This window comes from Hordeum vulgare, chromosome 7H (assembly GCF_904849725.1).
Source record: "Hordeum vulgare subsp. vulgare chromosome 7H, MorexV3_pseudomolecules_assembly, whole genome shotgun sequence".
Lineage (NCBI taxonomy): Eukaryota > Viridiplantae > Streptophyta > Magnoliopsida > Poales > Poaceae > Hordeum > Hordeum vulgare.
The window spans coordinates 193,368,534-193,385,072 of record NC_058524.1 but is presented as its reverse complement, the minus strand read 5'-3'; the positions used below and the strand labels follow the sequence as shown (position 1 = coordinate 193,385,072).

Below are 16,539 nucleotides of genomic sequence, written 5' to 3'. Positions count from 1 at the left end.
GCGCAAGATGATGGTCGCTTTGGTGGCAGGCTCTGGAGCATCCGAGGTGAAGGTTGGGATCGGGGGAAACCCCTGTCGGCCTGGCCGACACCGACGCGACGACGTTTGTGGGTGCCGTCGGACCTTCCTGGAGGGCGTCGGGGGCGACCCTTCCTCTTACCTCGTCAAGTACCGGGGGAAACCCTTGGCAGCAGTGTCGTCATCGTCGCGGTCCTTCTTGGAGGTGTTGATTGGTACCGGTGCTTCGGAGCCTTGGAGCTTGGTGGGAGATCTTCGGTGGACGCAGTGGTCGTGAAGCTTCTTCGTTTTCGTTTATCTGCCGTTGTCGGCATTTTTTCTGTTGTTGTTTCTCTTTCGTTTCTTTTGGGTGTGATTGTGCTGCTTCCGCCCCAGCACCTGCTGTTGACTGTATCGGTTGGTTGCTTTGTAATACAAAGCGGGAGAAATCCTTTTTCGACGATTTACTCCCTTGGTCCTATAGTATCATAATGTTTTTAACACTACACTAGTATAAAGAACATTCATACATTATGGGACAGGGGAGTAGATTACAAGGCATATTTTGGATATTCAATTAATATTAATCATGTATATTTAAATAAGTCCGCTAAAAGCGCTATATTTTAAGTACCAGTTATTAGTTTCTTTTTGCACTAAAAAAGTCAAGCTCATTCACTAATACTCACTGGTTCTGAAAATATGTTCACAACTTTCTCTCTGACCTGTAGGTGCTAATTGGACCTCAATACCCCAAAATCGGCGGCGTGGATGAGCAGTGCGAGCATGTGAGCAGTACGAGCCTTATCTACACATGCATGTCATTGTACATAGTGGGAACAGTGAGCAGCCTGGTCAGGTCAAGCCAAAAATACTTCTGTAATTTTTCATAGACCATTCACCTACCGTATTTACCTGTCACGGGCATCCCACCTGCCTATTACATCGTCTACTTCCACCTCCCTGCTCCTCCTCAGAATCGAAGAATTGCATCAATCTGAGGTAGACTGTAGATCCAGAAAATAAGAGATTACAATTTTGATACGATCCAAACCTATTATTCAGGGGAGAAGTGCTTCATCCCTTAAATGGAACTAAAGAAAAAGATTGGAAGGATGGATCACTAGCGCGCTCCATGACGCAGATCTCCATCGCCTCGTCCATGGCTGAAAGTGGCTCCTGTGTTGCTGATAAGAAGACTGCCCAGCTGAAACACTCCATGACGCAGAGTCTCGCGTCGGGTACCAACCAACCACGCTCGGTGAAGCATTTCATGCCTGGACCCGGAGAAAACAGTTGTGCCAAGTAGCTACGTCTAGGCAACCTAACACCTATGCCTACGAGAGCATGGCAGGGGACAATGACCTGAATGTTTATAATCCACATGCATGTTTGGACGTCCAGGATGTGCTGCACCGAGGTGCTCGGTCACTATAACTTTGGCACTCGGTGTGGTCGCACAAATGCGTACAAGAGTGTAGGTCCTAATTACATCCAAAATGCTGCATGAGAGAACAAGCGGGTGTTCTTGGACACTGCATAGGACCTAGTGCAGGGGTGAACCTTGTTCCGAAGCTCGCCCATGCCATCATACTTGAGGGTAAACAAGGTGACATGGAGGACGCTGTCTAAACCATCCGCGCGACGCAAGATGTTCTCGACAAGGCAAAATCTGCTGTAGCCCATGTAGGTAAGAGTAGCCTTCATGTGTCGGCCTTTCTTCCGCCATGTCTTCTCACTGTTGCGGAGGAACAGCTTCTCATTGAGCATCCTGCAGTCAGGCGGCCGTCTGGTGGTTCTGCTGCGGGAGGCAACCGGGCAGCAGCAAATGTATCCATCCTCCTTGCCATGAATCCCAACCCATGCATCCAGGTTGTCGTCGAAGTAGGCTTGGCCTTTGAAAGGCAACACCCAATCTCCAAGCTCCTTCCAGGAGCCATTGCTGGTGTCCACGGAATGGGTAGCAGATGCGGTGGACATGAAGATGGTGCGTCCATCTGGATGCAAAGCATAGGCGACGATGTCAATCCCACAGAGCGGTGGAGGCGGCGACGACGGTATGATGTTCCAAAAGTAATCCAACTCTGGATCCCATAGATTGCCTACGACAAGGCTGGAGCCCACGACAAGGCCTGCAAGCAGGGTACCTCTGGGTGCAGGGGCTTGTTAAGACATACAGCTTTTCACCAAGAGCCATGGCAGCCTCCAGGGAATGGATCCCAATCGGAAGAGGCGGGCCCACGGCGAGGGCAGCTATCTTCGTTTCATACACGAAGGTTGGGGGAGGGTGCTCACCCAAGGGGGGGGGGGGGGGGGGGGGGGGGGGGGCAGGAGGACACATTCTCGAATCTGCCGCCCATCACGGCGGGATTTAGATCTGCGATAAGCTGTGTGGAGTTCGTGTGGAGGGAGGTGTGTTGACTTATAGATGAAGCGGTGGACGGAAGAATCAATCCAAGTCCTAATCGACGAGGAAGCTCGATTTCAAGTCGGTTTGGCACCTGGCAGCGAAGACGTGACGGAATCGGAAGAGTCCCACGCTCTGATGGATCCCTGGAATCAATTCAAGCCCTAAACCATCACTATATATATATAGGAAGGAGGGGAGGGGGCCTGGCCCTCAAGGTGCGCCGGCCGCCAGGAGGAGGAGGACTCCTCCTCCTCCTCCAATTCGGTTTGGGAAGGAGGACTCCTCCTCTTCCTTCCCACCTCCCTCTTTCCTTTTTCTTTTTCTCTTCTTTTGGTATTTTCTTTATGTTGCGCCATAGCCCTCTTGGGCTGACTCCACCACCCCACTAAGTACTTGTGGCGCCATCCTAGGGCCTTGGGCTCACTCCCGGGTGGGTGGTCCTCTCCCGGTAAACACCCGAAACCCATTCGTCACTCCCGGTACACTGTTGGAATTGCCCGAAACTTTCCGGTGACCAAATGAAACCATCCTATATATCAATCTTCATTTCTGAACCATTCCGGAAACCCTCGTGACGTCCGTGATATCATCCGGGACTCCGAACAACATTCGGTAACCACACATATAACTCAACTATACTAAAACACCATCGAACCTTAAGTGTACAGACCCTACGGGTTCGAGAACTATGTAGACATGACGCTACTAGGAAAAGGGCTATAGATCATATAGATACTAATGGCGCACCACACAAGCAGTGCGCCATTACTATATAGTAATGGCGCACCATGTGAGGTGTGCCATTAGTGTGGTGGATACTAATGGCACACCACACTCTCGGTGCGCCACTACTATATTTTTTTATTTTTATTTTTTTTGCAAAACTACTAATGGCGCACCAGAAGCTGGTGCGTCATTAGTAACCTGCTTACTAATGGCGCATCTGTTAGTAGTGCGCAACTACTATAATTTTTTTTGGTTTTTTTCTTGCAAACTACTAATGGCGCACCACAGCTAGTGCGTCATTAGTAACTGGCGCATCTGTTAGTGGTGCGCCACTACTATTTTTTTTTTTGCAGAACTACTAATGGCGCACCAGAGGAGGTGCGCCATTAGTAACCAGGGTTACTAATGGCGCATATGTAGGTGGTGCGTCACTACTATAAATTTTTTTTTGCAAAACTACTAATGGCGCACCACCACCCTCGCCGCCGAGCACCCCCCGCACCCTCCCCCGCTCCACCGCCGCCGAGGACCCCCCGCACCCTCCCCCGCTCCACCGCCGCCGAGCACCCCCCCCCCCCAGCACCCTCCCCCGCTCCACCGCCGCCGAGCACCCACTGCCCCCTCCCCCGCTCCACCGCCGCCGCCGACCCCCCGCACCCTCCCCGGCCCGCTCCACCGCCCCGACGACCCCCCGCACCCTCCCCCGCTCCACCGCCGCCGCCGACCCCCCGCACCCTCCCCCGCTCCAGCGCCGCCGACGACCTCCCGCACCCTCCCCTGCTCCACCGTCGCCGACGACCCCCCGCACCCTCCTCCGCTCCACCGCCGCCGACGACCCCCCGCACCCTCCCCTGTCTCCTCGCTCAGTTCCCCCGAACAGAACCGGCCGAGCGCACCACCCACCCCCTCCCTCCCCCCCAAGCGTCATTGCTATCCAAAAAAAAATTACTAATGGCGCACCTCTTTGGGATGCGCCATTGCTATAAAAAAAAATTACTAATGGCGCACCTCTGTAAAATGCGTCATTGCTATATAAAAAAAATATTTACTAATGGCGCGTTGCATGCCGTTGCTAACCGGCAGTCCTCGGGCCACGACGGCGTCTTCGAGGTGCGCCGCAAGTTCCCGCGCCACGACGGGAGCGGCAAGCACCTGGCGAACCTCCGGGCGCACGACTCTCGCCGCCACGGCCGCTCCCTCGCCGCCTGCAAGGTGGAGCCCGGGCTGGCTGCGGGGGCTGATGGCGGCGCGTTCGGCCAGGGCCAAATGTCGGCGATGCCGGCGTCGAGGGAGAAGCGGGTGGAGGGCATGCCATCCAAGAACCTGATGGTCGAGCGCCGCCGCCGGAAGCGCCTCATCGACCGCCTCTCCATGCTCCGCTCCGTCGTGCCCAAGATCAGCAAGGTGAATGAACACCACCAAATCATCCATCTTGGCAGAATGAGGGGTGGTGGAATCTTGGGACTGGGAGTAAATCTGAATGTCGTTCTTGATTTTGGGCGTTTGTAGATGGACAGGACGTCGATCCTGGGGGACACCATCGACTACATGAAGGAGCTGCTGGAGAGGATCCGGCGGTTACAGGAGGAGATGGACGGACCGGAAGCGGCGGCGGCGGCGCCACCGCTGCTCAGCGTGTTCCGGGAGCTCAACCCCAACGAGATGCTCGCCAGGAACACCCCCAAGGTCAGTACAAGGATAGGATATCTTCTTCTGAGAGCTTGTGTCGCCAATGGAGCAGAGAGCTGCGCCATTGCTGCCGCTGCGGCTTGGAAAAAATGGTGGTGACCGAGGGATGTGTTGTTGCAGTTCGAGGTGGAGCGCAAGGAGGGGGAGGAGGGCGACACCTGAGTAGAGATCTACTGTGCGGCCAAGCCGGGGCTGCTGCTGTCGACGGTGAGCACCCTGGACACGCTCGGCCTCGACATCCAGCAGTGCGTCGTCAGCTGCTTCAACGACTTCGCCATGCACGCATCCTGCTCCGAGGTAACCAAGAACTCCTCCATCCATGGATTCAACATCCACCAGCAAACATGGATAGATTCATCTTCTTCTTGAGCTACCATCATCAGTTCAGCTGGTCAGGTCACCAATTCCATCTCATTGATTGGAGTTTTGTAGGTGCAGATGCAGAGGGAGATGATAAGCGCGGACGCCATCAAGCAGGAGCTGTTCAAGAACGCCGGCTACGGAGGCGGCTGCTTGTAGAGAGACGAGCAAGAAGCAGCACCATGACCACCACCACCATGAGTCCATGACCAGCAGGAAAAGCAGGAAGGATAATAAAGTAGAAGTAGCTGTAACTGTAGCAGGAGCAGTGAGTAGAATTAGCACTTAGCAGCTGGTAGCAGCAGTGGCGAAAAAGGCTCATGATTTCTGAAATTCCGTTTGTGGCAGGTTGGATGTAGGTGAAGGAAAAGAGATTAATCTTGAGGACCACTGCCCAAGATGGAAGCTGCTGCAGCAATGCATCAGGTATCTTGGCCCTGTAAGTTTCTGCGACCTGTAGACCAATCCATTAGAAATATGAAATTAGAAAATGTAGTACTAGCGTTCAAGCAAGGAAACAAAACAAAAAAAACAGGGCATAAAATGTCACATATCTGAACATGGTGTTGTTTCTTTGTGCAGGGAGAGAGGGAGTTCTATGAGGTAACGATCGAGAATAAGATGATGATGTACAGGCTGAGCCGCAAGATTGTCGACACGTCCGAGGGGCCCAAGGATGCAAAATGGATCTTTGTGTTGAGCACAACGAAAATTCTGTACATAGGCTCGGTCGGAGAATAGTGGCATTTGTCCATTGTCAGCAGTACTTTACTGGTACCTGGATCATAAAATTTACCTGTAACTGATGAAATAAGCACATTGTTGCAGAAAAGCAAAGGGACATTTCAGCACTCCAGCTTCCTTGCCGGTGGAGCCACATCTGCTGCCGGGAGATTAGTCGTCGCGAACGGGATCCTAAAGGTGCCTGGATCTGCAGATTTCTACTCTTGTCACAGTTTCATGTTTGGAGTTCCAAGCTCACCTGTCTGATTCAGTTACCCTTCTTCGTCTTCAGGCTGTCTGGCCTCATAGCGGGCACTACCGGCCCACGGAGGCGAACTTCCGGGAGTTCATGAAGTATCTCAGGAAGAGGAACGTCGATCTCACGGATGTGAAGGTGAGCAGACCAAATGTGATACTTTTTTAGCTGCTAAAGAACAGTGGACATTATGTTGGTGTTTTTCTCTGATAGAAGGAACATTTGTTTTTCTGTTGTCGGAATTGGTACAGTTGAGCCCAACAGAAGGCGAGGAGGACGAATGGCTGAGGAGGAGCCTCTCCCAGATGGATCTTTCTGCTGTGGTCCTTCTTCCGCTACTTACATATGGTTTTAAGCTTGGTATAACAGGAGCCGCAATTTCTACAGTCGCATCCCAGTAAGTTTTCTATTACCTCGGTGTAATCTGAGTTCAAGAGAATTATGGAAGTCAATTCGACATATACCAGCAAAAGTCTCTCCCAGTTTGGTTCCTACTAGCCGTCAACCCGTGCGAACGCACGGCTAGACTCAAAACAGTTAATTCTAGTTGAATTTTATCAAGTAATCATTTTAACTTCAAACTTTGACCGAATCTATGCAATGGTATATTAAATTTCATTGCGTAACCTAATGGGAAGGCTCGATTATTGTACTTATTTGTGGTAGACACATGAAGAAATGTTCCATTTATATGTAGAATACAATAACGTAGATGTTTCATATTCGGTTGTAGGACTACTGCGGTTGTTCCATCTTGGTAGAATCAACATGGTCATGCAATAGCTTCTGGTAGTTGACAATGTTCAAAATAAGTGTGGTTGAGCTAATATAAAATTTGTGTTAGTCTAGTATTAAATTTGGAACACCTATTTTGAGACAGAGGGAGTACGTAATGGCAACAAAGATCAATTTCTTCCGGCTGCCAACACGCACACAAACATACGTAAAAGACATGATTGATAGCAAGCTCCCAACAGAATTAAGGGCATACTTGCCTATAGAGTCAGCATGTGAACAACGACCAATCTTTCCAACGCGATCCGTTGCTTTGAAAGATGCACACAACCTCCTGAATAAACGACATATACATGCACTTTATTGATCTTTGTGACCTAAAACAGAACGCACCTCGACATGAACATGAATATGATGTGTTTATTTAGATCTAATAAGAAAGGGAGATCTTTATACGGTGGGAGAGACAGGGGTGGAAGGATGCGCTATTGATTTGGATTGATGTCCACATGGACGTGTGATATCCTTTCCTTTTTTTTTTCCTTGTATGCACACATGAACATATGTATATTAGTCCTCACGATTTGATTTTGAAGGTGCACGCAACAGAAAGTATGGGCCATCTATTCCTTTAAATAGGGGGGAAGGGATTAATTTTTTTTACCATACCCACAACCATTCAGCCTTCTCTCAAACAATATAATATATCCAGCCTTGGAATCAGGGATGGATAGATTAAGTTAAATAGGAGGAGAGAGATTAGAGACTGGGCCCGATAATTAAAATCAGGTGGAGAATAATTAGGGATAAACTGCACGCATGGGGTGAGCAGGAATTAGGGATAAATTCTATGGTAAACAAATGTGTATAAACATGAGCCAATTGAAGGCGGGCCACATAATAGATTGTTTTTTTAATTTCTGCCGCATGGCTGCTATAGGGTATGCTGTTGTTTTTTTGCGCGGGCTACTGGTTTATGCTAGGTCATTCTACGGATGGATAGATCATGGTTTTTCTTGGTTTGTAAGGGATACATGTTATGCTGGATCTAAAAAAATCCTGGTTTAATTCACGGTGCACCCCGTCGGCGACGAGCTCATGTGCGCCATGGCCAGGGGGTGCAGGTGCGTGCGCGACTCTGCTTCTCTCTGCCTACTCTGTCTGTGCCCTGCTCCGTGGTTTGGACAGTGTCGAATCGAGCTCATCTGAGGGGATTTGTTGTGATGACTGATGTGGGAAGATTTGGTTGCTGCTGGCTAAACTTTTAATGGCTTGGGGTCTAAAATGTCAGGCACGGATTGTTTATCTTGGTGGAGGGAGTAATTAGAGTGTTAGATTTATTATTATCGGCAGTGTTGATTCAGGTTCTCCTGGCACATGCACTGGACATGATTTGTCTTTTGTGCTTATAAATATTAGTGCTACAATGTTCCCAAACACCTAAAAAGCTTAAACACAACCACTGTAAATTATCTGGGCATGACAGTGATTGATCTTAACTTTGCTTGATGTTTAGCTTATTTGGTGTTTGTTGGCCTCCCAGTTTTTCGCCATGTCCATGTGCCCTGTTGCTGCCACTTGTGCATCCAACAGAGTCAGGAAGGCGAGATAGAGTATGTTGAAGGTGATGATATCGAGATGGGTGACATGGATGACATGGAAGATTTTGAAGGCTTTGGTGATGAAGATGGTAAACATTTCCCTTGTTTCTACTGATTTTAATTTTGCATGTTATAGAGTGCTCTGATCTGTGAAGATACTTCTCATTTTTCCGTGTTCACTAGATAATGTAAAGAAACTTTACATTTTCTGAATTACGGGCCTTGAAATTCCATTATGACTTGTTTAATTAAGTATGCGGTGTAGAAATATTTATTTGGACAAAATGGTTATTTGGCATAGTAGTGCCAACTGCAAATCTGATTCAAGTTCAAAGATTGGGCGGAAATCTAGGAAGGTTATCACCGAGGTAAATCTATTGTTCTCAGTATGATTTTTTTGACATGAGTATGAATATTCTTGATGTCATCATACATCATGTCGCCTATAAACATTGATAAAATCGAACACATCTTATTGTTTTGTCAGTTGTCACGTACGATTTCCTGTCCAACACATAAAGTAGTAGTGGCCTAGGGGGATCAGTAATTATGCTTTTCTCTTTATGAAAGCTCTTTGAATGATTTCTTTATTGTAGAGGTTCTCCCAAAATATGCATTTGTTTCACAATGTTAGTTTTTCTTTCAAAGTGATTTCATCGTGCCGTGCGCTAATTTGAACTAGCACAAATTCCTGCCGGAGCATAATTTGTTCCTCACCTTTCTGCAACAGGTGGAAGAAGACGAGGACAGGGGTAGCAGGCAAAGGACGCGAATGTGATTCTCCAGGCACGGCTTCAGTAACATGCTTGGTGTCGATGATGTTGTACTTTAGATAATTTTGCCTGTCTTTCTCGTGATGACCGCAACTCTCTTCTATATGTGATGGTAGTTTAGATGGTCAATATATCGACTTGTAATGTGAAGACAAACTCGCTACTCGCGGTCTTGAGACTTGTAATGTTCTAACTTTGTTCGGTATTTTAAATTCGGAGACTAATATGATGAATTGTATTCGGAGACTAATCTTCTATTGTATTCGATAAATCTGTTGTTTATATGTTGTGCTATCTATATTCTGTGCAATAATATATTTTGTAATCTGTGCAAATATCAGAAAAAATAAAATAAATACCTAATATTCATACTATAGGCGCATCACTCAGCACACTAGTGCGTCATTAGTAAGCCAGAGCATATGGGTAAATATGGCCCTAGGAGGCATACTAATGGCGCACCATAAGCTATACTAATGGCGCATGAGGATATATACTAATGGCGCACCAGTATCTATACTAATGACGCACCAGGATATATACTAATGGTGCACTACTAATGGCGCACTACCTGGTGCGCCATTAGTATACCAGATACTAATGGCGCACCGTGAGCAATATTAATGGCGCACTACCTGGTGCGCCATTAGTATACCAGATACTAATGGCGCACTTGTAGTGCGCCATTAGTAAAAAATCTAATGACGTGATGCTAGTGGCGCACCTATAGTGCGCCATTAGTAGCAAAAAATGGTGTGCCATTAGCAAGCCTTTTCCTAGTAGTGTGACCCGAGGCACTCCTCGGTCAATATCCAATAGCAGGATCTGGATGCCCAGATTGGATCCTACATATTCTCCGAAGATCTCATCGGTTGAACCTCAGTGTCAATGATTCATATAATCATGTATGTCATTCCCTTTGTCCTTCGGTATGTTAATTGCCCGAGATTCGATCGTCAGTATCCGCATACCTATTTCACTCTCGTTACCGGAAAGTCTCTTTACTTGTTCCGTAATACAAGATCCCATGACTTACACTTAGTCACATTGCTTGCAAGGCTTGTGTGTGATGTTGTATTACCGAATGGCCCCCGAGATACCTCTCCGTCACACGAAGTGATAAATCCCAGTCTTGATCCATACTAACTCAACGGACACCTTCGGAGATACCTGTAGAGCACCTTTATAGTCACCCAGTTACGTTGCGACGTTTGATGCACACAAGGTATTCCTCCGGTGCCAGTGAGTTATATGATCTCATGGTCATAGGAATAAATACTTGACACGCAGAAAACAATAGCAATAAAACGACACGATCAATATGCTACATTCATAGTTTGGGTCTTGTTCATCACATGATTCTCCTAATGATGTGATCCAGTTATCAAGCGACAACATTTGCACATAGTCAAAAAACCTTGACTATCATTGATCAACTGGCTAGCCAACTAGAGGCTTGCTAGGGACATTTTTTGTCTATGTATCCACACATGTATCTCTGTTTTTATTCAATACAATTATAGCATGGATAATAAACGATTATCTTTTAACAGGAAATATAATAATAACTATTTATCATTGCGTCTAGGGCATATTTCCAACAGTCTCCCACTTGCACTAGAGTCAATAATCTAGTCCTCACATCACCATGCGATTTACATTGTAATAAATCTAACACGCATACACTTCTGGTGTTGATCATGTTTTTCCCGTGGAAGAGGTTTAGTCAGCGGGTCTACTACATTCAGATCCGTGTGCACTTTGCAAATATTCACAGCCTCTCCTTCGACGTAGTCGCGAATGAGGTTGAAGCGTCATTTGATGTGTCTGGTCTTCTTGTGAAACCTTGGTTCCTTTGCTAGAGCAATGACACCAGTGTTGTCACAGAACAGAGTTATTGGATTTAGTGCGCTTGGCACAACTCCAAGATCCGTCATGAACTGCTTCATCCAGACACCCTCCTTTGCTGCCTCCGAGGCAGCCATGTACTCCGCTTCACATGTAGAATCTGCTACGACGCTTTGCTTGGAACTGCACCAGCTTACTGCACCCCCATTAAGAATAAATACGTATCCGGTTTGCGACTTAGAGTCATCCGGATCGGTGTCAAAGCTTGCATCGACGTAACCATTTACGACGAGCTCTTCGTCACCTCCATAAACGAGAAACATTTCCTTAGTCCTTTTCAGGTACTTTAGAATATTCTTGACCGCTGCCCAGTGATCCACTCCTGGATTACTCTGAAACATGTCTGCCATACTTATGGCCAAGTTGACGTCTGGTCTAGTGCACAACATTGCATACATGATAGATCCTATGGCTGAAGCATAGGGGACGGAATTCATCTGTTCTCTATCTTTCGCGGTTGCTTGGCACTGAGTCTTACTCAATTTTATACCTTGTAACACTCGCAAGAACCCTTTATTGGACTGATCCATTTTGAACTTCTTCAAAACTTTATCAAGGTATGTGCTTTGTGAAAGTCCTATCAGGCAGCTCGATCTATCCCTATAGATCTTAATGCCTAGAATGTAAGCAGCTTCTCCTAGGTCCTTCATAGAGAAACTTTTATTTAAGTAATCCTTTACGCTCTCCAAAAACTCCACGTTGTCATCCACATATAATATTAGAAACGCCACAGAGCTCCCACTCACTTTCTTGTAAATATAAGATTCTTCAACCACTTGTATAAACCCGAATGCTTTGATCACCTCATCAAAGCGCTTATTCCAACTCCGAGATGCTTGCACTAGTCCATAAATGGATCACTGGAGCTTGCATACTTTGTTAGCATTCTTTGGATCGACAAAACCTTCGGGTTGCATCATATACAACTCTTCCTTAAGAAAATCGTTAAGGAACGCCGATTTGACATCCATCTACGAGATTTCATAATCGAAAAATGCAACTATTGCTAGCATGATCCGGGAGGACTTAAGCATCGCTACTGGTGAGAATGTCTCATCGTAGTCAAATCCTTGAACTTGTGAAAAACCCTTTGCCACAAGTTAAGCTTTATAAACGGTCACATTACCGTCTGCGTCCGTCTTCTTCTTAAAGATCCATTTGTTCTGAATAGCCTTGCAGCCTTCAGGTAGTACTTCCAAAGTCCACACTTTGTTTTCATACATAGATCCTATCTCAGACTTCATGGCCTCCAGCCATTTGTTGGAATCCGGGCCCACCATTGCTTCTTCATAATTTGCAGGTTCATTGTTCTCTAACAACATGATTGATAAGACAGGATTACAGTACCACTCAGGAGTAGTACGTGATCTTGTCGACTTGCGAGGTCCAATATGAACTTGATTCGAAATTTCATGATCATCATCATCAACTTCCTCCTCAACCGGCGTCGCAACGACAGGGGTTTCCCCTTGCCCTGCGCCACCATCCAGAGGGACTAGAGGTTCGACAACCTCATCAAGTTCTATCTTCCTCCCACTCAATTCTTTCGAGAGAAATTCCTTCTCAAGAAAAGCTCCATTTTTAGCAACAAACACTTTGCCCTTGGATTTGAGATAGAAGGTGTATCCAACTGTCTCCTTTGGGTAACCTATGAAGACACACTTTTCTGCTTTGGGTTCCAGCTTTTCAGGCTGAAGCTTTTTGACATAAGCATCACATCCCCAAACTTTTAGAAACGACAACTTCGGCCTTTTGCCATACCACAGTTCGTATGGTGTCGTCTCAACGGATTTTGATGGCGCCCTATTGAAAGGACGTGGATGTCGCCTAGAGGGGGGTGAATAGGCGCTTTAAAATAATTAAGGTTTAGGCTTGAACAAATGCGGAATAAAACCAACGTTTAATTTGTTAAGCACAAAACCTACAAACAACTAGGCTCACCTATGTGCACCAACAACTTATGCTAAGCAAGATAAACAACTAAGTGATAGCAAGATATATTACAATAAACAATATGTCTATCACAAAGTAAAGTGCATAAGTAAAGGGTTCGGGTAAGAGATAACCGAGGCACGGGGAGACGATGATGTATCTCGAAGTTCACACCCTTGCGGATGCTAATCTCCGTTGGAGCGGTGTGGAGGCACAATGCTCCCCAAGATGCCACTAAGGCCACCGTAATCTCCTCACGCCCTCGCACAATGCAAGATGCCGCGATTCCACTAAGGGACCCTTGAGGGCGGTCACCGAACCCGTACAAATGGCAAATCTTGGGGGCGGTCACCGAACCCGTACACGTGGCAACCCTTGGGGGCGGTTACCGGTACCTGTACAAATTGCTCGGGGCAATCTCGGCAACCTAATTGGAGACCCCGACGCTTTCCCAGAGCTTCACACCACAATGATTGATCTCCGAGACACCACCAAGCTTCTAGGACGCCAAAGCATCCACGAAGAACAATGTCTAGGGTACTAAGTACCAAAGGTAGTAAGCTTCTCAACTTCTCACTTCCACGTATCACCGTGGAGAACTCAAACCGATGCAACTAATGCAATGGCAAGAACACACGAAGTGGTCAAGTCCCTCACACTCAAATCCCTCCACAACAACAAAAGCTATGGAGAAATATGAGGAAGAACAAGGAGCTCACAAAGAACTCCAAGATCTAGATCCAAGGGGTTCCCCTCACATAAAGGAGAAAGTGATTGGTGGAGATGTGGATCTAGATCTCCTCTCTCTTTTCCCTCAAGAACAAGCAAGAATCATTGGAGGGATTGAGAGTTAGCAAGCTCTAAGAATGTCAATAATGGAGGTAGAACAAGAGCTCAACAGATGGATAAGACCAAGGGGAATAAGACCCCCTTTATATAGTGGGGGATGGAATCAGACCGTTACCCCCACTTACAGCCCGAGCCCAGCGGTACTACCGCTGGCTCCAGCAGTACTACCGCTGACCCTTCGGCGGTACTACCGCTGGCTGCAGCGGTACTACCGCTGACCCTCCAGCGGTACTACCGCTGGCTACACCGGTACTACCGCTGAGCCCATGGTAGCGCAAAGAAACTACCGGGCCAACCACCGCCAAGAAAGTCTTCGCAAAAAGTCCGACGCAGTACAACCGCCAAGATGACGGTACTAAAGTCCTGGAGTGGTACTACCGCTAGGATAGCGGTACTACCGCCAGCTCTAGCGGTACTACCGCTAGGGCCAGTGGTACTACCGCCAACTCTAGCGGTACTACCGCTAGGTCCAGCGGTACTACCGCTCGCCACTGAAATAACCATAACTTTCGCATACGAGCTCCGAATCGAGCAAACCCAAGCTTGTTGGATTCAGGATGACAAGAACTATCCAAACAGCGACCTCTATGAATCTTAAGACCATGCGGATATGAAAATGCCAATGATATAGAGATGTGAGTCCTCTATGAATGAAGAACCGGCAAAAACTCCAACATCGAAAACATCATAGTAGATGCATATGGACTCCGTTTTCGATGAACTCGAGCTTATCACGAAGATGACCATAAGCTCTAAAACTCACAAAGAGAAACACCAAACAAGAACCAAGAAGTATGATGCAAGGATGCAAATGGTTTGAGCTCTCAACGAACGATACGATCAAGCTACTCACTTGAGAGCCCCCCTTGATAGTACAACAATCTATCCTAAACAGAAAACCTATCAAGGGCAAACCTATACCTTGCACCTCGTCCTCTTGAGCTAGATGATGATGATCTTGGCTTCCCCAAGATGGACCACCTTTCTTGATTGCGTTGGCTTGATGAAGACTAGTTGATTGCTCCCCCATACTCACTATGGGTGAGCCACTCTTAAGCATATCTTCACAAGTCCATTGCCACCACAATGGACGGCAAGCTTCAAGCAAGATATCTTCGTGCTGATCCACTTGAACTTGCACATCGCAATCTTGATGACGATCACAACTTGACGTCATACTTCATGGGTTGTATGAGATCTTACCTTTGACGCAAGCCCGTGGAAACACACCTAACCCCCACATAGAACTCTCACGAAGACCATGGGTTAGTACACAAACACGTAATGGACAATGCTTACCATACCATGGGATCACTTGATCCCTCCCGGCACATCTTGTACGCTTTGTGTGTTGATCATATTGATTTACTCTTTGTGTCAGATCTTGATCAACCTTGTGTCTATATGACCATTCTTTGGATAATACCTAGAATACCATCTTGGTCATCATATAAACTCCTTGAACCCAACAGATGGATTTCAAGAAGTGCCTATGGACAAATCCTATAAATGTAACTTAAGGCAACCATTAGTCCATAGGAATTGTCATCAATTACCAAAACCACATATGGAGATATATGCTCTAACACCTATTTAAAGTGAATGCAGCTGTCTCTAATGCATAACCCCAAAACGATAATGACAAATCGGTAAGAGACATCATAGATCGCACCATTTCTAACAAAGTACAATTACGATGTTCGAACTCACCATTACACTATGGTGTTCCACGCGGTGTCAACTGTGAAACAATTCCACATTGTCTTAAGTGAGCACCAAACTCGAAACTCAGATATTCACCCCCACGTTCAGACCATAGGAACTTGATCTTCTTGTTACAATGATTTTCAACTTCACTCCGAAATTGCTTGAACTTCTCAAACATTTCAGACTTGTGCTTCATCAAGTAGATATATCCATATCTACTCAAATCGCAGTGAAGGTGAGAAAATAACGATATCCTCCGCGTGCCTCCACACTCATCGGACCGCACACATCGGTATGTATGATTTCCAACAAGTCACTTGCACGCTCCATTGTTCCGGAGAACGGAGTCTTAGTCATCTTGCCCATGAGGCATGGTTCGCACGTGTCAAGTGAATCACAGTCAAGTGACTCCAAAAGTCCATCAGAATGGAGTTTCTTCATGCGCTTTACACCAATATGACCTAAGCGGTAGTGCCACAGAAACATGGCGCTATCATTGTTAACTCTAACTCTTTTGGTCTCAATGTTATGTATATGTGTATCATCGCTATCAAGATTCAATATGAACAATCCTCTCGCATTGGGTGCATGAGCATAAAAGATATTACTCATAGAAATAGAACAACCATTATTCTCTGACTTAAACGAGTAACCGTCTTGCAATAAACAAGATCCAGATATAATGTTCATGCTTAACGCAAGCACTAAATAACAATTATTTAAGTTCATAACTAATCCTGATGGTAACTAAAGTGAAACTGTGCCGACGGCGATTGCATCAACTTCGGAACCATTTCCCACGCGCATCATCACTTCATCCTTCGCCAGCCTTCGTTTATTCCGCAGTTCCCATCTCGAGTTGCAAATATGAGC

The 16,539-nt window shown here is 46.6% G+C and overlaps 2 protein-coding genes across 9 annotated transcripts; one reads left to right on the top strand and one right to left on the bottom strand.

Annotated features, from left to right (window-relative positions):
* Positions 1-361: 361 nt before the first annotated feature.
* On the bottom strand, positions 362-2,194 carry LOC123408608. The gene is made up of 2 exons (XM_045101673.1): positions 2,175-2,194; positions 362-2,110 (listed from the first exon to the last, which is right to left on the bottom strand). Exons 1-2 carry the CDS (start codon positions 2,192-2,194, stop codon positions 1,486-1,488), a joined length of 645 nt encoding a protein of 214 aa, XP_044957608.1. The 3' UTR covers positions 362-1,485.
* A 2,792-nt stretch (positions 2,195-4,986) lies between these two features.
* LOC123411446 (IQ domain-containing protein IQM6-like) lies at positions 4,987-9,426 on the top strand. 8 transcript variants are annotated; one of them, XM_045104388.1, is made up of 9 exons: positions 4,987-5,119; positions 5,261-5,450; positions 5,531-5,608; positions 5,765-5,911; positions 6,011-6,103; positions 6,198-6,299; positions 6,413-6,558; positions 8,440-8,586; positions 9,228-9,426. In XM_045104388.1, the coding sequence occupies exons 3-8, from the start codon at positions 5,582-5,584 to the stop codon at positions 8,516-8,518; spliced, it is 594 nt and encodes a 197-aa protein (XP_044960323.1). In that variant the 5' UTR covers positions 4,987-5,119; positions 5,261-5,450; positions 5,531-5,581; the 3' UTR covers positions 8,519-8,586; positions 9,228-9,426. The 8 variants fall into 8 exon arrangements, with proteins under 8 accessions (XP_044960323.1, XP_044960325.1, XP_044960322.1 ...); XM_045104390.1 differs by adding an exon at positions 8,802-8,865 and having other exon boundaries at positions 5,261-5,608; XM_045104387.1 differs by adding an exon at positions 8,799-8,865 and having other exon boundaries at positions 5,261-5,608.
* Positions 9,427-16,539: the final 7,113 nt, after the last annotated feature.

Bases quoted from the DNA above. Each gene is read 5' to 3' on its own strand.
- LOC123408608 (XM_045101673.1), bottom strand. From the start codon at position 2,194: ATGGCTCTTGGTGAAAAGCT. The intron at 2,111-2,174 runs GTATGTCTTAAC...CGTGGGCTCCAG, and splicing joins ATGGCTCTTGGTGAAAAGCT to CCTTGTCGTAGGCAATCTAT.
- LOC123411446 (XM_045104388.1), top strand. From the start codon at position 5,582: ATGGAAGCTGCTGCAGCAATGCATCAG. The intron at 5,609-5,764 runs GTATCTTGGCCC...TTCTTTGTGCAG, and splicing joins CTGCTGCAGCAATGCATCAG to GGAGAGAGGGAGTTCTATGA. The intron at 5,912-6,010 runs GTCGGAGAATAG...ACATTGTTGCAG, and splicing joins AAATTCTGTACATAGGCTCG to AAAAGCAAAGGGACATTTCA.